Source organism: Phoenix dactylifera, chromosome 13, assembly GCF_009389715.1.
Source record: "Phoenix dactylifera cultivar Barhee BC4 chromosome 13, palm_55x_up_171113_PBpolish2nd_filt_p, whole genome shotgun sequence".
Lineage (NCBI taxonomy): Eukaryota > Viridiplantae > Streptophyta > Magnoliopsida > Arecales > Arecaceae > Phoenix > Phoenix dactylifera.
Genome location: NC_052404.1, coordinates 9143114 through 9164717, shown reverse-complemented (window position 1 = coordinate 9164717; position 21604 = coordinate 9143114). Strand labels below are relative to the sequence as shown.

Below are 21604 nucleotides of genomic sequence, written 5' to 3'. Positions count from 1 at the left end.
TGGCTCAAATTCCGGACCTCCAGTGTTGCCTTGTTGAAGCGGGTGAGATAATCCCGCAGGCTCTCTCCCTCGTTCTGCCGGACATCGAAGAGGGAGTCGGAGACCAGTCTTCGCCGGCTACTGACGGCGAAATGGCTGATGAAGAGACGGGTGAACTGGTGGAAGGACTGGATGGAATTAGCCTCCAGGCCGGCGAACCACGCCCTTGCCGGGCCGCGGAGGGTCGCCGGGAAGGCCTTGCAGAGGAGAGGATCCGATGCTCCATGGAGGAGCATAAGAGTCCTGAAACTCTCCACGTGGTCCCGTGGGTCCGCCGCCCCGTCGTAGGGTTCGATCGCCGGCATTTTGAACCCCGGCGGGTTTAGGGTTCGCAGGATCCTTGAGGCAAGCGCCGGCTGGGAGGAGATTTCCAAGTCGGCGAAGGGATCTTTGGAGTGGCCCTTCAGGACCTGGAGCTGTCTGTGGAGATCGTCCACCCGCCGGTCCAGGGAGCGCGACCGGTGGGTGGGAGACAAGGAGCGGCGCGAGGGGGACCGACTGGAGTGCGGGCCCCTCGAGGACTGGGGTGTCTGAGAACGCGCCCGGGTCCGCCTCTCGTACCCCGCGCAGCTCCGATGAGAAGGTCCTGGCAGAATGGACCGCACTCGAGAATCCTCCCCGCGCCGGCGCTCCTCTCCATGGGAGAGGAAGGAGCGCGGGTTGTGAGGAAGAGGCGAGTGCTCGGGGAGCAGCGGCTCCTGAGCCCGCTGCGGCACCCGAGAGATCACACCCTGCAGATTCTGCACTGCCTCCGCGAGGGTGCGAACCTGCTGGGCTAGCTGGTCGAACTGAGCAGGTTCGACCGTCTGAATGGGAGGAGAAGCGGTGGAATGCTGCTGAGAGTGTGTTGGGGACGCAGCAGCCTCCCGGCCAGAGGCGCGAGAGGCTCCGCGACCGGAAGCATTGGAAGCTCCGCGACCACCTCGCCGTGCCATTACGATCGTTCTGAGATTCGGTGCCCTCCTTCTAGCGCCAACTGTTGCTGGTGGTCCAAACCGAGAACGATTGACACGACGGTGTGAACGGGGTTCCGCCTGAGTTGTCTTGGTTGGTGCTGGTTGCGCTCCACCTTCCGCCAAGGAACCTGCAAACAAGCCTTGCACCACCACCAGGGTGGTGATGGCCCTCCGACGGTCAAGTCAGAGGAGATTGGAGGAGGAGAGATGATAATCCCAAGTGGGAGAGAGTGCTCTGGGAGGTATTGCTTACCCCCCCCCTTCTCCCCCCAGCCGCATATATGCCTGGCTGGGAGGTCTCTCAGGGGGGTTTGTCGTCGTGGGGCACGATAGAATGGCCACTGACATGGCCGTTACGGGGCGTCGTGGAGCAGCGCCGGGTACGGTCATGGCAGGGCGTAGTGGAGCTCCGCTTTGTACGGTCGATACAGGAGATCGTGGGCAGCATCGGGTACAGCCGTTGCAGGGAGTAGTGGAGCAGGAGGCCGCGGCGTGCCTCTGGAGAATAGCCTGTCGTTATCAAAAGATCTCCGATTCGGGGTCGGAATGCTGGATCATAGGGCAGCCGACCCGGGGTCGGGCTGCGGAGCCGAGGAGGTCCGACTCGGGGTCGGAGTGCTGGATCATAGGGCAGCCGACCCGGGGTCGGGCTGCGGAGCCGAGGAGGTCCGACTCGGGGTCGGAGTGCTGGATCATAGGGCAGCCGACCCGGGGTCGGGCTGCGGAGCCGAGGAGGTCCGACTCGGGGTCGGAGTGCTGGATCATAGGGCAGCTGTAGCTTTCCTGGATACGCGTGCCGATCACGTGGGGCATGGCGGCTCAATTCCCCCATAACAATTATTAATTAGGATTTGAGTTCACATTCAACTAATCCATTCAATATATTTAACCAGACAAAATCTACTCGTGTCCGATTAATTCTACTATTTTGGATAATATCTAATTTATTTTTGAATTGCTATAAGTCATATTTGGTCTTTATCTGGCATCCAAATATGCCAATATTTTCAACATGAATATAAAGAGATTTTCTTTCAATAATTGACATGTCACATGATTTATAGAGATAAATAGTTAATATTACAATTGTAATATTCTCGTGAATCATATTAATCCCATCTCATCATGTGATATGATAACTCTAAGGAGAAAACTTTTATTATCAGAATTAAAAACAATATATATCTAGGTCAAATTGGGCCCAAGTTTTATGTTTGCACCGTTATCGAACTTTAGCCAAACCAAAATGCTAACTTCGGTCGGTTTGACGCGTGGACGTGAACCGCCGACTCGGTCGGATATTTTGGTCTACGCAGCCGATCTGGATGGTGGGTATTTCGGTCTTATCACACAAGCCGTAACGTCAACGTCTTATAATAACACAACTTTATTTTAAAACAAGAGATTAGATCACTAGATCCTCAATAAATTTGTATTTTAACCGGTTACCCGTAACATCCAGCTCCGTTCTCAGTTTGATCGCTTTCTCAAAAGAGAACTGAGAAAAGAAGCAGAGAGGGACAGGAGATGGGAAGCTGGGAGGCTGTGATCTCTGTAGTGTTGGGTGTGATCATGAGGAAGAGCATCTGCCGGTTCCAAGAGATGGGAAAGATGGCCATGGAGTTCATATCGGTCCTCTCGACGGCGCTCAGGTTTTCAGGACTGCTTTTCCGGCGGCCGGTGCCGGTTCCGACCACGTATTCCCCCATGTCATCAGTGGCGACCAGGTATGATAGGTAGGCCAAAATCTAGTCAAAGTCTTGACGCCAGAACTGTTATCTCTTTAACTCATTTGTCCCCTCTGAGTTGCACTGTGTTCATGTCTTGGACATATCAAGTTGTGTGAAAAGGTGTGGAGTTTTGATATTTTAGAATGATGGCAGATGTGTCTCTAATTAGGCTTCTCCTCAATGCGTTTGTGTTATTTATTTTTTTCGGTTGCGTGTGAAACTAGCACGTATGTCTTGGTGGCTGGTGTTTCTTCTATGCGTTTGTTTATTTTTTTTTCATGAACAAAATATTTGCATGGTGTTATTTGAAGGAAATGAGAACAATTTTTTATAGTTATGGCATCTGGGTGGGTTTTCGTTTCAGTGTTTGACAGATGTTGGATGCTCGATCAGTCTGGTGGTGGGATTTGGATCTTGGTCGTCCGGGTGTAGTATGTTTTGGTGATCAGGGAGTTTTTGGACTAGGAATTGGTTATGATATGAATTTTGGCATTGTTCTTGATCAGATATTGTTTTCTTGGGTACATTATTCTAGCAAAGCACTGTAAGCTATGAAATGAAAGATAAATTTATGTTAAGTATGCTGATACTAGGATTTAATCATTAAGTAGGTGATTTTTTCAGTTATTTGTTTATTTAATTATTTGTTGCAAGTTTGAGGAATGAATTAGCTTGTAACCAGTTACTGTGATCAATGTGAGTTAAATTAATTAATGCTGTCCTGGCTCTTAAATCATTGAGTTTTGCTGCATTTTTCGTTTTCAAGTTCTTAGATATTTCTCTAGAACAATTAGAAGTGTTGGTTTCGCACAATTAGATTCATGAGTTGTTTCATCAGGTTGCACAAGTAAAATTTTTATAATATTATGACATTCTTGTATTTTTATGACAGGGAAAAAGAAAGTATGGAATACATTAATAGCCAATTTTATAAATTATCATTGTCATATGTAAAGAATATCTAACAGTTTTTCGTGATTACATTGTTTGGCAAAAGTACTGTGAATATTAATCACTTTGCAAATTGATCCGTTCTTATAGAGCTATTTTGTGTCTCTCATAAAAAATCAAAACCAAAATATTGCATCCCAAATATAGAAGGATGAAAAAAATAGAAATTAGAAACTGTATATGACTTTTTGTGGATAAATCAGTGCTATATCTAACCTTTTTTTGATGCATGTCCCAGTGAGAATGTTGGCTATAAGCAATGATTGCTAGGTTGTAATTACAATGAACATATCATTAAGTAACCAATTATCAATATTTATCTACATAATTATCTAAACAAGAATTATTTTAATTATTCCATCCAAGAACAGGCCTTTTCATCATCTCATTTACGAGGTACTCATCTTGGCATGTGATATATTAGCTGCTTGTCAATATATCAAGGAAGGATTCTATTTTTCTTAAAATTTCTTATCAACTATGTGATCAAGAAAGCAACCTCAATAGCCAACCTTCTTTGGCACAAACACACGGCCACCTTCAGGTATCTCTTCAATAAAATTATATTGGTCAGACCTTACACAACTTCATAGGGTGGTCCGTTATTAAATTCTATTCTTTAATTTTGAATTTAAAAAGTTTATCCTTTGTTCGAAATAAGTTGTACGTATTCTTGTCATATATCCTATATTTCATCATCGTTCAACCACATTTTAGATAAATTCATTGTGAATGCCTCTATTTCGTTATCTTTCAGTTTATTGAGGTCTCTATACTTGTGCTTTGGGGTTTTTTTAGTTCATGACATGTGATTATGATTGTCAAGGTAAAAAAATCACATGTTAGCAAGATCTGTGGTTTTGTTCAAATCGAAATGTTTGGAGCAGTTGGACATCGAATGATCTTATCATGGATTTTGAAAAACACAAAGAACAAAGATATTAACACTTAGCATGTAAGATGAAGCGCGATGTAGGGAATTGATAGGTGGGAAGCTGACCAGGTAATGTTGAACAAAGAAGTAGCAACAGTTGAATCAGATAAAAAATGAGGATAAGACTCGAGCTTTTCTTGATAACGGAGGACACAGGAAACCTGCTCGAGAGTCAGAAAAGATAAAGATTTTGAAAACATATGTTGAGAGATGATATAGCCCTTCATTGAAAAAGATTTGCAGGGTTCTAGGGGTCATAAAGCGATTTGGAACCGAGCAGATTAGGTAGTGCTATATTATATTTAGATTTTGCAATAGATGCCCGAATCCTAAAAGCAACAAGTAATATATATAGTAACTTATGCATAGAATTTTGTTTATGATGATCTTCTCTCCATATTATGTATATATGATAGCATGATTTTTGAATAATTCATCAAATATCTCTATTAGCTTTTCCTGAATAAACCTTCCTTTTTTTGATTTTTTTTCGTCAAAATGGAGAATACTTTTCTTTTGAAAATTTCCCATGTAGCCCTTGAAAAACCAAAGGCTACATGACCACTCTGAGGAAACTGAATCGTGTTAGTGTACCTATGGTATAGATCACAAGCAGCGCTCATGAGTGGGAAAAAAGGGTGGGTGTTGAACATGTCTTTTGTGGATGATATTGTTGAAAAAAGTAAAAGCCATAGAAAAATCTCCTGTAACCTTTCAACCTCTTTTTTACAAAAGCATTTAGTCTTATGTAAACCTCTGCTACTAAGACAGCCATAGGATTTCAGAAGCTTAAGTCAATACGAGATGAGTCAATAATGTATTTCAAGCTTAACACGATGTTAGTTCTATCATATTGTGACACTGGAAGGCACTGTTTATTTTGCAAACAAGCCAAAGACAGAATCAAATGATGTGTCTTAATCATCTCGTGAGATATTAGCTCACATTATGCATACTTCATGATATATGAGACCCCATTTGACAATTAATGTTAAGAAATTTATATTACAATAGCTAGCACTATGCACAGCTGATACAAATTTTATCAATTTTATGTGGTACTGGGAGCAGAGGATTCACAGCTTTGACGGTGCAATATCCATTACATCAACAAAGAAGTCTGCAAGAAGCAATCAGATGTTGTGGAAGTAAGTTTAAGTCAGTGGATCTATCACTGAAGGAAAAAACTTAACAGCAATGCAGCAAAGCAATTTAGCATATACCAGTCTTCCTTCGTGAAGCAGAGAGGCGGCGTTATACTGAACACATTCCCATGAAAGCCACCTTTGGCCGACCCGTACACCCATATCTGAGAAATTAGAAACACTAGTCAGAGATTGCTTGATACCTATCATTACAAGAAAAGTTTTTCTTTCCCATTCTGTAATTAGGCACTTCGGACCATGCATCCTAACTTCAGATCAGTGTAGTGGTTATATAGCTTAGAAGTGAAGCTGTAATTGCATCAACTTATAATTCTCTGACAACGAGATTTAGGCTGCAGTATGGTTCGTTGTACCAGCTCGAATCGAGCGGCATGTGATGTATCATACTGTACTAATTTGGTACTGGTATTCTTTGGTAGGAGAGGTGTACCGAGTTTATCAATACGGTAAAAAAAGAAAATCTATGTTGTACCATACCGATATAGGGCTAGTGTGGCACTGGTATGGATGTGGTATTGAGATGGCGAATTTTAGGCTGCAGAAAAATCTTCTGTTTGTAAGGCACATCGATCAATTTAAAGAGGCTTTTCAAACAGTGTTGTTTTAATTATTTTGTTTTATTTATTTTTAGTTCGTTAATGAGAGGTTTCCCTTAGGGAACAATCATCGGTGGGATACCCTGATGATGTTGCACAAGATACCGGTCAACCTAACAAATCTGCTGTAAAGAAGATATTTCAAGTTTTACCCTGCAGTCGAAAACATTGTAGGCTTTGAAGATATTTCCGGATATATGAATCAAATCCATTTAAAGAGTATCAAGGATATTGAAGCATTCCAGGAGCTAGCTAGTGCACTGAACTGAAGTAATCTATACGCAACCACCCATTTTCAGAACCTATAATTTTGTCCCGCCTTTAGCAAGATGAAGAAGATGCTATGATCACCAACACTCATATGTGACTGCTTCTTTCACTGTAAGAACTACAAAACATCTCATTACTAGATGAAGAAGCTTGCGGGATGAACTTCTGAATGTACAAACTAGGCTGTTCTATCACTATCTAAACAAAGGAGGAAAACTTTAGGCATGCAGCAAGATATCAATTATCAAATGCAGGATTAGATCCTAAGAAAGTTGTCCAAACATTGGCTTGTATTTGTTCAACTCCATTATTATTATTTTTTTTTTTTTTGGTAAAGACGGTATTTCATATCATTTTAATGTGGGTACATTCTGCCAAATCAGAAGAAAGTGAACAGTACAGAGGTGAGGGTATCTGTGATACAGATGTCTAGCTGACTTTTTCGATGTGTCGAGCAATAAATGAGGCGATTCAGTCAGCTGCTCTGTTTGTCTCATGGAATACATGGCTCGCTTGGAACAATTTACGTGACCTCTATGGCTAGCAAAATTATAGAGATATCATGGACGAAGAGTTTTTGTCTGTGCAGCAATAATCATCTGCCACAGAAGAAAAGAAAGTTACCAAAGGCGTTGAAATGCTAAAAGAGCTCACCTTTGCCGTGACTTTGTCGTGCACAACATCATGGGCTTCATCAGTGCGTGCAAATACTGACTGGACTTCATCAGCTTCGAGTCCCCCAACTTTCTTGATGCTTTTATAGACGGCAGGCAAGTAACTTGCTGCTAGTCAACTACTCCACCCACTCTCCGTCACTCAGGAATGCATTTCCTACTCATTACCAAGCTAAAATTGCAGCACCAAAACTATATAATAAATGAACACCTATTTAATATGGAGGCCATACCAATACACCCTACGATAAAAAAGATCAATGCCATGCAGAAGGTATTATAATACTAAGCAAGACGCAAGTCTTTACACCATAACGGATAAAAATGATGGTAGGTGGAAACTTAATATTATGAACCGCACACCTATATAGCCTCAGAAGATACATATATACCTTGAGATCGCCGGGTAGCTTGGACGCTAATGCCTCAGCAAAATCAGAAATGGTACGATTTAGATACACAGCACTGGAATGCTGAAGACGTTTTGTCTGTTCAATGATAGCTTCAATGACTTATGTATGGCAGTGCCCACAGCATGCAGTGGCCATACCTAGCTACCATCCTCATCAAACAAGTGCTGCATCTTTCCATCAACAATGTTTAACTGTGGAAACATGGAACTAACGTACTAACAGTATAGCAAAGAAACATGACTAACACACTAATCTATGAATATCCTGCATCATAAAATCATGAGCATGCAAGCAAGCAACGAGGATTTCATTGTAATTTGATTGCTAGGGATAAAAGTAAGAACCTTTTATGATTTTATCTACATAATCATCAATTTTTTTATCCCACCACCTACCAAATTTCAGGAGCAATACCATTGCAAAGTCAAAAATTATAATACATTAATCTTAACTCCAAATTTTATTCACCCTCTACATACTTCACATAGATCTAAATTTTCCTACATGTATTGCGTATCCTATCTATTCATTCCACCTTGGTGTTCCTAAAAACAAGTAGCCAACTAAAGAGAACAAGAAAAGGAACTGGTTCTATACTCATGTTACACTGCCACCAGGAGTAAAAGAGCTTGGCCTTATGCCCGTTAATATTTTTCCTCCGAGTCCTGCTCCGGAGCCCCGCTCCATTTCCCTGCTAAGGGTCCACAGTCCTATGTGGCAGTCAGTAATTGGTAGATAAGGGACCTAGCGTGGGTTGACATGGACATCAACCAATCCCAGGGCCTTATCAGCATTTTTATTTCAAAACATCAGTCTAACGTGGGACTCGGTGGTCGATTGATGGATGGTCCGGGCTTTTACCGACGCCATCAACTAATTTTGTACCGCACCGATTTCTAGCTACAGCGTTAGCTCGGTGAACCTAATGGTGATGCGGTGGACGATATGGTCAGGGATATCTAAGTTCAAATTATTCTGAACCGCCTGATTAAACTGGTAGGAGTGCCTGTTACCTCGTGAGATACGGTCAATCACGGCCGTCGTAAAACATACGAACCGCCATGATTAATAGACCTGACCTCTCCGGTTTCGGAACCCGAGAGGGTCAGACCTCTGCGTTGCGGGGACCGCGGAAATCCTGACTTACAATGTTCTTGCGGAACATCGCAACAGTATCACTGAGATGTCCGTCAAACCGCCGGTTCTCAATGTGGGAAAACTCAGCCTAGAGCTAATGCTTAGAAAATTTAGAAAATTATTACCGCCAAAAAACAATTAATGAAACGAGGTAGAACATTAATTCACAAAAACACGCACACAAGACAAAATGTGACAAATAGAAATTGAAATGTTGAAACTTTATATATAAGTAGTGCAGAAATGGATTGGGCTAGGTTGGGCCACACCCCTCACTCGAGGCTGGCTTGTTTTTTTCAGACTTCGGGCCAGGGGGCTGGTGGACTTGATGGAGGCCTGGCAACCTGATCAATCCATTTTGAACCAAGCCAGGTTCTAAATCGGGCCTTATCCAGGCTCAGGCTCAGGCCTAGCCTAAGCCAAACCAATAGTATACTTGAGTTTGCTCCAAAAAAAAAAAAAAAAGGCTATGTAAATAAATCCGAACGGAACCTGAAATTTTTTGAGTCTAGCTCATAGCTCGGTCTGAGCCCATTTTTAGCCCTATATATAAAAGAATCTTGAATCTAATGCAGACTACAATTTTAGATTAAAAATTTATTTTTTTGAAAAGAAAAGAAAAGTGGAAATTTATTTTTTTTTTTAAAAAAAAAGTGTGGATGCATAAAGAGGGCCGAGGAGACAAGTTGGGGGGAATATATTTAGAATGCAACTCATTATAATTTTTATTAATTTTGCTTTCTTTATGACGAGTTAAAAGTTGAAATGACAAAAATCTCCTCCAGCTATTAAATGTGATAAAAGATATAAGAATGATCGGCAAGATGTTCGCACGCAAAGAGTGAGCATCCTTACAATCTTAGTTTCCAGAATTTTTGATATTTTTCATAAAAAATGAAACATCTAATTTGACTTTTTTTGGTAATTTTATCCGTATGAATCTCGATTATAATTATGGCAGTTGAATTTGAATTTTAATTTTAATTTTAAAATTAAAATATTATTATTTTTGTTTTTCTCGCTATACTGTTTTACCAAAGCAAAAATTTATAATACTTTGCTAATGAAGCTACATATTAGGTAGCTTTATCTATAGCAAACTATTTTAAAAAAAATTCTATATCGATGAAATAGAACTATCTAAGGCATTTTATAATTTATAATTTATTATTTTTTTATATTTATATTAAAATTATAGGATTCATTTATTATAGCGGAATAAAAACAAAACAAAACAAAACAAAACTTGCTGTGCTTTCATGCACCCGTGTACGCTTGTACCCAACTGAGATTCCTTGTCCTTGCTGTTCTCCTTTTCACCTCCATCCCACCTTTACATATTTTACCCCCGGAAGATATTTTTCCATCCCATCCCTTCCTTACGTACGACCTGGCAGCTTATCGACCGCTTCATACTTTCATTAGCTTTTGTTTCTATTGTCACGATTGCATGTGAATGTACTTTCCAAAGTCCCCAACTCACGTGACCATTGGTAGTGGATCACGAGAATCCTGGAGGGCGGTCCACAGGGGGTGCAGTTTATCCATGCTCCTCCGATACGTAGCCTCCTTTGTTCCATGCATGCGATTGGCTTGCATGCATGGTAGGGGCTGGCCATGGGGCCCGAGTGCCAAAGCACATGCAGTGCGTGGCCTCCATACATCTCCTCGTATATTTTTTCCTTTTTTTTTTCCGAGATCAAATTTTTAATGATTCCATCAATACATAATTGAATTGCAAGAACTTCTAAATAGGTATTCTATATCTAAACTAACTTTTTTTCTGATTAAAGAATCTCCTCCTAGTTGCTTTGAGAAATACAGAGTTCTGCTTCTTGTGGCAATGTACTATTATCAGAAGAGAGAGTATAGAGAATCTGAAGGGGCATAGGACGAAAGTCATGCGCAATCTTATAGACCATAAATCTCTTAACAAATTGTAGAGTACTCACATTAAGGATGGACTTTTTTTTTTGATACCGTCACTTCACACTCTTCCATAACCTCAAGAGATGACTTCACCCCTTCTGAATCCGTGATGACATTATCACTGCCCAGTAGAGCATAATCAGAGAAAACTTCACCGTAGGACTTACCCTTCATGTTGCATACCATACCAGCATATGATGCGTGAGTATGCCATGAGACTAGTTACTGCACGAGAGCAGGCAGGGTCGCATGGAATCTGCCACAGGGAAAATACACTACTAGATAATTATATAACTTCAAATTTTTTGAGAGGAATTGTTGGGCAGGCTTAATAATAGACATATATATAGTAGTAATGGCCGTAAATAATTGTCAAGTAGTGCAAATTTTTTTGATATATCTTTTAAGTAAAAGCTCAATAATTAAATGGTCTGTAATGGTTTCTAACTATCGAAAGAGAATAGCCGGATTGAAGATCTATATTAACTTGTTGACTTGGAAATTAAAGTTTAAATTGTTAGAGAATTGAGTCAGCTGAATAAATTACATAAATAACTGAGGCGGAGTAGGTTCAAACTTATGATCTCTAACAACCTATACTCTAATATTATTAAAGTTTTTAAGAAATAACTAGGATCTGAACCCCGGATCTCCTTCGAGAGTAAACACTTAAAAGAGAGGTACCAATAATGTGTTAACTGATTAGTAGACTCAGAAGCTTAAGTTGTTAGGTGACGGGTCACCAATATATATCAAGCTCAAGCTATTGTCGTATCTTTAATTAAGGATGTTACCTTCAAACAATTTTTTACTAATTGTCATTCTAATTAACAAGATGATGCTTCATCATAAATCCTGTCAGTATTGTTGTGCAATTCCATTTGTCATTCTTCATTTATATTACAAAAAACAAAAAAAATCAAAGCATCCAATTGTTCGATATCCTTGACTATAGGAATTTAGTATATTCTAGGTAAGTGCCAATTGTTGAGGAGATGAAACCGACCACCTAGGTAATCTGAATGAGATTTGGCCTCATATTTCTTATGCATGTGTTCTATAGGAAAAGTGGGATGCATCGATTGTGAATCCTACCAGCTTGAAGTAATTAACATCAATTAAGTACAAAGGCTATATAAATTACTACCACTAGGGAGTGAATTTTTTGTATCTTTTTACATGTTTCGTTAGATGTCACATGTAGTCTTTCTGAAACATTGCACCTGTGGCATGATGTTACCAGGAACACCAATAATAGTTAAAGAAACATTATAAAACCCTGCAGCTGTTAAAGCATGAGATCATTCTCTGGCATCCCTGCCATGATGCATTTGACAGGCACCCATGCATGGCTGAACCCCAAATGAAACGAAACATCTTTTTCCCTTGTCCATGTAATCTGATAAGAGACACCAGCAATTATAGCAGGTGTATCTCTTTTGTTTCTCTCATAATATAAGTTGAGTTAGAATTAAGTGCTATTTCTACATATTATCAAGATAACAGTAGATAGAGAATTGCACAATTCAAATTTCAAATGAAAATCTTGAAAACTAGGATTCCACGTCATGGAATATTGACAGAACTTCTATACAGCAAAATCCATTCAAAGTCCAAACCGACAGTCTCGTAATTGTGCATCCCTCTCTTCTTTCCAAGTGTTTTAACCCCTTCTTTTCTCCCTTCATGTGTTTTGGATATGCATTTTGCTTGTCTTTATTTAAGAGGATGTTATCTAGCGGTGTGGCAAGGAAAAGATCTTCGGAGACCGCAGAGAGTTTTACAAACAGAGCTGAATTGGAACCGAAGTCTTTGGTTATACATAAATATAAATATTAGACAACATTAATTTTACATTAATGTGGATTTTTTTTTGCGAGTATTACAAGAAAAGATAAATTCTATTTTTCTTTAAAAAAAGCCACCTCATTCCAAGAGAAAGAGATCCTCATCAACTCCTCGGGATGCTTAAAGAACCCGAGGTAAATTTTGCAACCAACCGTTTGCAACAAAAATAAGACAAAAGGTCACTCTTTACAATTTTTTTTTTTAATTTTTGATGTAAAAGATCAGTCTTTACGTGGGTATGGGGAGTTGTTCTTGCCATCCAATAAAAGAACAATTATGAACAGGGAGGAGTCACGAGAGGTTGTCAAAATACACGTCAGCCAAACTGGGCATCGCCTGGCAAACATGTCGATGGCGCTATCACGGCTCTTTGTTTTTTTTTTGACGAAGCTATCCCGCCTCTTTGTTCTGTCTCTGTTCTCCATTATACGAGGGGAAAAAATATAGCAAGGAAGGACAGAACGCCTGCAGCCCAGTAACACATTCTCCCAGTTGCAGGCAAATTATATACTACACTGTTTGCCGTACACCATGCCATGCATCTTATCGTCTCTTTCCCATAGGCCAATCACCATAGATGGATACATGGGAGCCTATAGAAAGAAGATGAGAAGATTGGGATGGGGCAGCTTATCGGCCGGTGCATGGGATGTAAGATATGATTCCTTCGTATTCTGACGATCAAGAAGAAAGTAAGATATTATTTTCTGCCGCTAAAATGGTCCATATATAGATGATGGACAAATTATACCCTACACTATGTCGATATGGCTGTATGCAATACCAATCAGCTTATCTCCTTTCTGTAGGTCAATCATTAGGATGAGCGTGGGATGAACAAGGCCCCTGAGAAAGGAGATAAGATGATTGGCATGGTGCACTGCTACGTGGTATATGCGGTGTAGAATATAATTTCTTATTAATGGCGCTATTTGCAATGCCAGTATGCCACAAGAGTTCTCCTGCACACCTTTCTTTCCCAATTAAGTATACTATAACATTAGACTCCTATTTCCTAGCAAACAACCATGATCATTAACCAAAATCTTTTCTAATTACATGCTTCTACACATGCATGCGTGTGAGAGGACTGGGGTTATATAATGCATTATCTGATACCAAAACTCCTAACATTCTAATAATGACGCACTAAAGGCTTCAATTTAGTAATTATGTTTGAGCTAACACAGCAGACTAAATCTTTGAAATTGGTATCTGGATATCTCAGAGTTAACTTTTTTAGAACCATTATCTAATTTACCCTATAACTAAATATATATATCTAGAGGCACTAAATCTCTCTCGTTGCAACTAGCACATCACAACCTTTGGAGTGTAGTCATCAAAACACTGGTCTAGGACCACCACAGAATGATAGATGCCATGTTTGGCAAAATTGTTGGCAGTAGAGCTTTCGAAAGTAAAGCTTTCAGAAGTAGAGCTTTTTGAAGTAGAGTTTATATAAAAAAACTATTTACTGTTTGGTAACTACATTTCTAAAGTATTGTGAACCTTTAATATGTGTTTGGTAAATAAACTGAGAAAGTATTTTTGATATGACAAAATGTTCATAAAAGACATTGAATAGTATTATATAACAGAGCATAACAAAATATAATATATATTAATATATAAATATATGATATAATATAATATTATTGTAATATAATATAATATTATTATAATATAGTAATATAATATTATATAACATAGCATATCAGTATATTATGATATAATGTAATATAATATTATATTTATAATATAATATAATAATAAAGATATAAATCACCCAATGGCTTTTGAATCACCCTTGAATTAATCGAGCATAGATCCAAAGTGACAACAGCATATATAATTCGACTTTACTATTTCCAGCAGCATGACACTAGAAAACTCTAAACTTTTGCAAATTTATTCATGTGGTTTCTTTTGTTTTCTTTCTTAATTTCTTTCTTTCTTTTTCGATAAGAAGGTTTAGCAATCTGTTACTGGACCCAAATTAAGTGATGCTGTTCATCATTTCAAACCTACTCGCTGGCTTCATGGCCATGTTCCTAACTTCTTGAAATTATGTGCCTTGACACTTCTATCTTATGTTATTTCTCTTTCAAACTGTTTTGGTTCATTCGTTTGGGTGATTGATAGGAAGACGAAAACTGACCATTTGGAAGGGGGGAGGGGGTGTTGGGACGAGAAGGAAATCTTTAAGCACTGCCTCCACCAATTCCAACAGCTAGCACATCTCTTGACTGTAGTTCTGCTGAATGGGGCTGAGGGAAATATGCATTATTTCAAAAGATAGCTATTGACACAACTGGATCCAGTCATTGCAAGAGAAAAGAGAGAGGATGTAGCCAAACACAGTGCCAAGTTTTGGTAGATGTACTGATATGTTCTCCGCGTGAGGCATCTTTTGGCCTATCCGCTTATTTTGTGTCCTTTTTGTATGGTTGCATGTGATAGAAAACTGAATGAATTGGATTACAACTTAACATTTAAAGAAACAAAAGTAAAATAAGGTGAATCTTATATGCAAGTGCATATAGCTATGTGATAACAAAATCCTAATTAATAATTTCTCGCACCATTATATGATATAGCATAAAACAGAATTATCATTTTCATAAGGACGAGGTCATGCTCAACATTAAAAGGATAATGCAATATTTCTTTAATCAAATCACATTGCGCAAGATTATGGTGTCATAAACAAGATGAATATCAAAAAAAATTGGTATGAATTGATGTATTATCATTTCACGCTGGTTTCTGTCATTCATGGTGGTCCTACTGAAAATGGTTTCGAACGATCCAAGTCACATATTGTATGATGACTGGCTCGTAAAATCCTTTTGGATGACAAAGCTCAGCAATCAGCAATTAACTACAACAATAATGGAGAACCATCCCGCCTATTTTTTATTTTTTTTTTAGAATTTTCATAAAAAACTTAAGTTAACGATTGAACTAGGTCAAATATACGAGAAACAGTTATCATTGGTTTGAATTCAAAATATTCTCTGTTTTGGGTGTATTTTGATATTCCTGTAGAAAAGTCAATCCAATTGGATTTGGTCCACCATTTAACCAAAATATTGTAGCATGCCATTTTCTACTTGGAGATGCATGTCAAAAAGGTATCATCCAATTAGCTATGAAATCACTCTCCACTCGTTTTGCAATGCAATTGAAGAATTTTATAAATGATTCTAACCATGTTTCTTAAAATCGATTGATCACCGGTGCGACATCAAGTTGCTGAACATTTTTCCAAAAATATCCAATGGGATAAAATCATTACTCACCCTATCATGCTAGATCGATCAAACACAAATGACACCCAAAAGCAAAGGAACAAATAGAGGCATTCCATTTTGATGAAAGGTAAGGTCCGGATGATGAAACCCTAACCCTAACGAAGGCCAGCGCAGCAAGGGCAAGGCAAGAGACAAAGCCAGGGCAAGGGTGCTTGCATGGTAAGATTGTTGGGTTTTGATGATTAGAGATGAAGGAGAGAGAAAGAGGTGCACACATGTGATTAGGTTGGTACGTGGTTTGTCCATGTGGCATGCGGACAAGGCCGGAGGAGGCATTAGGGTAAGTGGTGGGTTTCAGACAGACGGGGACACGGAAAAAGCCCAAATCAAGCACCCAACCACGCACAAACCCACTTCAAGAAGGAATGCAGCCCCTCACGAGCGGTCGGTAATAGAAGGGTGCTTCCAAAAGGTCACGAGAGCCTTTGCAGAGGCCTCCTTCCAGTCTTGTGACCGTTAAAGACAAGAGCCATATTTTAGGGTCCAATAAGGTGGTGCTTAGCATACGGTTTACGTACTTTCGGAGGGTCCCACTGATATGTTACTGTGCATATCATTTTAACTTGCTGATTAATTAACTCATTCTTATCGGCAAGAAAGATAGATTTCTTTTCTTTTGTGGAATGCTATATTTTTGTCATGATATATTCTCCGTCAAATTAAATTAGCCAGAGATGCTTGTTCTTGAGCTCATGCTAAGATTTCCATCAATTTTCTGTCGATATCCACGCCAGGAGTCCCATGTTTGTGATGGTGCACCTAACATGGATGATGTTGCTTGCGTCAATTCCTCTGCAGGTGTTCATGAGGGTTGCTCAAGAATGAAGTAGGTCCTAGGTTGTTTCATGAAAATGTTGGCTATAATTGGCGATATTCAAGTAGGGTGATGATGGGGTCTCTCTCTCTCTCTCTCTCTTCCTCTTCCTACCCCTAGTCTTTAGCAGCAGCAGCCGAGTAACCTACTAACATAGCTTATTGCTTGTTGACCTCCATTAGCCCCTTAAAAAGTAGGCATGGTTAATCTAATTAGGGAGGTAGATTATGATATCTTAATTTGACCTTATATAACTATGATAAGGAGCCTTTCTATCCTAGCTTTTAATTAAAAATTTTTGAAACTTAACTAGCTTGCGTTCTCCTTCTATCATGTCGAAACATAGTACAGTAAACCTTATTAAGAAAGTGCGCCTTAGGGGCGCTAAATCCTTAAGAGATTGCTACTCTTCGAAAATTTGCACCGTCAAGCATTAGATGAATTTAGGTTCTCCTGCAAAAATACATCTTTCAATATTTAGATGAGTGTGGTTGTATGTCATGTATTTGTACATGGGATGCGCAAAGCGCATGAGACATGAAATCTAAAATGATTGTGGACGAATAGCATGATATATATAGAATGGACCTAAACCACAATTCATTGGAAGTCATTATTCAAATCTCAACTGCTTGAAGCCACATTGTTGCATGTTAGCTTGTAAATAAAAGAAATGCTAGATAATGACATCGTTCCTTGCAAAATTTTTGTGGCGTTCTTCAAAATCGCATCCAATTCAACCAATGTGTATATCAAAGCTGATAATTATTTCCTTTATCACCCCTTCCCATCCTCATCTCCGAGAGCAGCGACCAGCATGGGGTGGGAACGAGGGACACGCGTGGACCGAGGAGGTGGAGATGAATTGGACAAGGAGGTGATGGCGAAATCCCCCCCGTGAGGGGTATTTGGAGGCATTCACAACTCACACCCAACAAAAACACACTCGCAAACCCCACAACCCCTTCCCCTCTCCCGTACATTCCCAACGCGCAAACAACCATCCCTTGACGCCATCGCTCGCGGCTTTCGATGGCGCCCCGATCACGAGCAGATTCCAGGCCACCTCTCTCTCTCTCTCCCCTCGTTTTATACCCCACCCCCTCTATCCCTTCTTCTTTTTCTTTTTTTTTGGTAAATATATCCCTTCTTCTTCCCCTTGCACTCGTATATATAATAACAAGCCTCACAGTCTTTTCTCTCTTTTTTTCCCCAAGTAATGTGGTGGGGTGTTATCATGGCCACAATAATTGCCTCCGTTGTCATTTGCAGTGGTGGTAGTAATTTAACCTATTAAGGTCTCTAGGTTTTTATATATATCAAGGAATCAGTGGAGGGGTTCGTGACGTAGACTTGTGAGGAAGGTTGTTTGTCTGAAAAAATTATTAGTTGGATCAGATCCATTAGTTCAGCGGTAGACCAATTCAACCACATATCAACATGCATAAAAACGAGCAAAAAAAAAAAATACATACTGGTTTGTGGGTATATTAGTCCATCAGCTCAGCAGGGAGTCTGATCTAACTACAAATTTTAAGCTTGTCTGAGGGTGTGATCCAAGTAGTGACCATTGGGCAGCAAAAATTGGACGTATCATCCATACGAAAGAAGAATTTACCTTCGTACGATCCACTGTTGGGTCACCCACCACACATATCGCAAAAGTCCCTACCAAAAATGCAACCCAGAGTCTCCGAGTAGCAGTGTTTAAATAAGCTACCAGTTACCCAAGGTACCATGTAATGGGGGCCTTATGTTTCATGCTCTCCTTGTTGTTTCGTCAGAGCAAAAGAATGTTTGGGGGCATTTTAAAATGTAAGGGTTGGTTTATGCTTTTGGATCTAGCTAGCACTAAGCTGATACAAATATCCTATGTAAGGCTACTCAAGTGATGAGGGTGGGGAGAAGAACTATCATGTTAATAAAATGTTGCAATATAAAGAAGGGCAAACACAATTAATATGTCTTCTTAAGTGAAAAGACATAATGAGACAAAAGAATTTGAGGTACGTGATCAAGATTTAATTCCATTAGACCACTTTTTTTCTCTTTATGTGAACTAGAACAGAATTTAGTTTCTTTCTTAAAATGTTATATTAATTTAATTCTATGATAATTAACATTTTTAAGACGTGATTAAATAACAACACCCAATCCCAAACTAACCAAAGATTAAGTCGCCTATATTATTTTTCTTAGCAAGGTAGGGAGTACTAGGGGCACTGCAGGAGTATATTTTTCGAAAGCTGAAGGCTATTCTGGGTATTTCCTCGGCACATATAATCTATTATTTATTTGAGGAAACTGAGGCAGCTCATGTGGGTGGCAATCAGGAGACCATATAGATTTGAGGGCTCCTTCCTCTCCTTAAGCGATCCTCCAGTTCCCCAACAGCTTTACACACACACACACACACACACACAGAGAGAGAGAGAGAGAGAGAGCCATGGTCTCCAGGGAGCAGAAGAGAGCTTCTCTGCATGACAAGCTGCAGCTCCTTCGCTCGATTACAAACTCTCGTGCAGTAATTTGCCTAAATTTCTAAGCTCTTTAGCTTCCATTGCTGTGCGCTCATTCTCCTCTTGTCCCTTTAGTTAGCACTGTAGGGATATGTGTGTCACCTACAATTTGGTTCATATATATGTATTTAGAAACTCATTGTGAAATCTTCCAATGTTCTTTTCTTTTTTCAAGGTTTGCATTTGTATCATCATCTAGTTCTTCGGTTGCTTGCTCGCCATCTATATATTCTATCACCTCTTACAATAAACTTTCAGTTTCTAACCTCATGCTCCCGTGAAAATACTAAATCTCATCAGCTAACACATACCGTACTGTTATCACCCACTCTTTCCAAATAATTTCATGTGGTAGTTTCATTTACTAAATCAACACTGATTTGTTTTCTCTATTGTTGCATCCTATAACGTTATTCCGATTGTTGCTAAAACTTCCCCACACTGTATGATGGCTAGTGGTATCTTTCCTAAACTCATTAAAGGGCCAAAAATGGTGATGATATGTAGCTAAGCAGCAGACTTTAATAAGATAGAATATACTCGCCGCAAGTTTACACTAAAATTCCGAAGACATTCTTGTCCTAGTCAGCACTCTTTAACAAGCATTCGACCCCACAGAAATTATTTCCATGTATTGACCTGCGTACAACCATCTTGCTATAGACCTGAATATTTAGAGAAAATAATTCTTTGGTAAATTACCGCATGAAACTTCTTCATTTATAAAATAGTATTAGAAACTACTAATAGAACCCACACAGCTTGTACCTATAAGGGCGGAGTATGATTTCATGTTCGCTTCTCTTTCTGGCAGCTGAGTAAAACATCAATAATAATAGATGCATCGAAATACATTGCGGAGTTGAAGCAGAAAGTTGAAAGACTGAATCAAGAGCTTGCATGCGCGCGGAATGTTGTTGAAGAAAACCCTTTGCCTATGGTAAGTCTGGGTGCTGTTTTCTAATGCAATCTGTTCTAGTGCTCTCTACAGACCTAAAAGCTACGTAGTAGCTAGCTGCTTCACATACTCTTCACTGCTTCCATCTATGTCTTGACAGGTCACAGTTGAAACCCTAAAAAGGGTTTCCTTATCAATGTGTTCTCAGAGAAGAGATGCCCAGGATTGCTTGTCTCTATTCTGGAAGCCTTTGAGGAGCTGGGCCTCGATGTGATGGAAGCTAGGGCTTCTTGCACTGACATGTTCCGTCTAGAGGCAGTTGGAGGAGAAGTAAGATGAGAAAGAATGACACAGTTATATATAATTCCATTAGAATGCAACTGTTTCAGCACAGTAGACAAATAAGCCATCTAGTTGATGAGAAAATGTCTTTTCCTGAAGATCAAGGGTATAAAGTGGATAAATAAGTGCATCAGTTATCTATTTCAATGCATGCACACATACTGGTATTTTACATAAATATTTGCTCTCTTTTTTTTTTGGAGATATCTCATACACTTGTTACTTGAACATTAATTTGTGGTAAATTATTTTTAACAAGATACAGAATTCCAATCATTTGGGGTTAGCTTTAATTATGAACTTGCCTTTGATTCAAGTATGGTTATATGTATTAGATACATGAGAAGACAGCAAAATTAGTACTTCATGCATAGAATGCATGCGAGCATAGGACATAGTATCTTCTCAGCTCCATGGGACATGTTGTACGATATCCAAGAGTATCCATTATTACACTGATGACGGTACATCAAAGATATATGAGTGGTTCACAGGGCATGTACATCACATGCACTTAGACAATCATGAAACCCAGATAATGTATAGCATGTGAATCATAGAGTGAACTGTTGGGACCCTTCTCTGTCCCCAGCCTTTGCACAAGGAAAGCGGTCCCTAAAATTGTGGCTTGGGATGAGGTGGCCCTTCTTGTTTGTTTTGTTTATTTCATATTGATATAAATAGCTCAGTTAAATTCAGTCACTAAGGTTTGATTTTATTTTAATTTAATTTGCAGAATCAAATCAAAAGTCTGGATGCGCAAGTGGTAAAACAAGCAGTGCTGCAAGCCATCAAGAGTTGCTCTGAAAGCAGCGAGCCAGAGTAATTATAGAAGACCTCCCGGCGCAAGCTTTGATCTTTAGATCCTAAATTTCCTATAGCATTTTGTTATGGGCTGCAGAAGCTCTTTAATGAAGGTAGATTATTCTATGTATAATTATAATTAGAAGGTTTCCGAAGAGTATGAAATATGCCTTGTTATTCTATTTGAAATAACAAGACTCTGAACTAATAAGTACACACCTTGTTCCAGTAGAATCACTAAAAATGTATAATTTGCTTTTTCATCTA

The 21604-nt window shown here is 39.4% G+C and overlaps 1 protein-coding gene and 1 pseudogene across 1 annotated transcript; both read left to right on the top strand.

The window, feature by feature from the left end:
• Positions 1–2414: 2414 nt before the first annotated feature.
• On the top strand, positions 2415–6371 carry LOC103721513. Its single transcript, XM_008811763.3, has 2 exons — positions 2415–2722; positions 5682–6371. Exons 1-2 carry the CDS (start codon positions 2523–2525, stop codon positions 5800–5802), a joined length of 321 nt encoding a protein of 106 aa, XP_008809985.2. The 5' UTR covers positions 2415–2522; the 3' UTR covers positions 5803–6371.
• Positions 6372–19098: 12727 nt separating this feature from the next.
• Positions 19099–21604, top strand: LOC103721514 (annotated as a pseudogene).

Coding starts and splice junctions, on each gene's coding strand:
- LOC103721513 (XM_008811763.3), top strand. CDS start 2,523: ATGGGAAGCTGGGAGGCTGTGATCTCTGTAGTGTTGGGTGTGATCATG. Junction 2,723..5,681: donor ATGTCATCAGTGGCGACCAG/GTATGATAGGTA, acceptor TACTGGGAGCAG/AGGATTCACAGCTTTGACGG.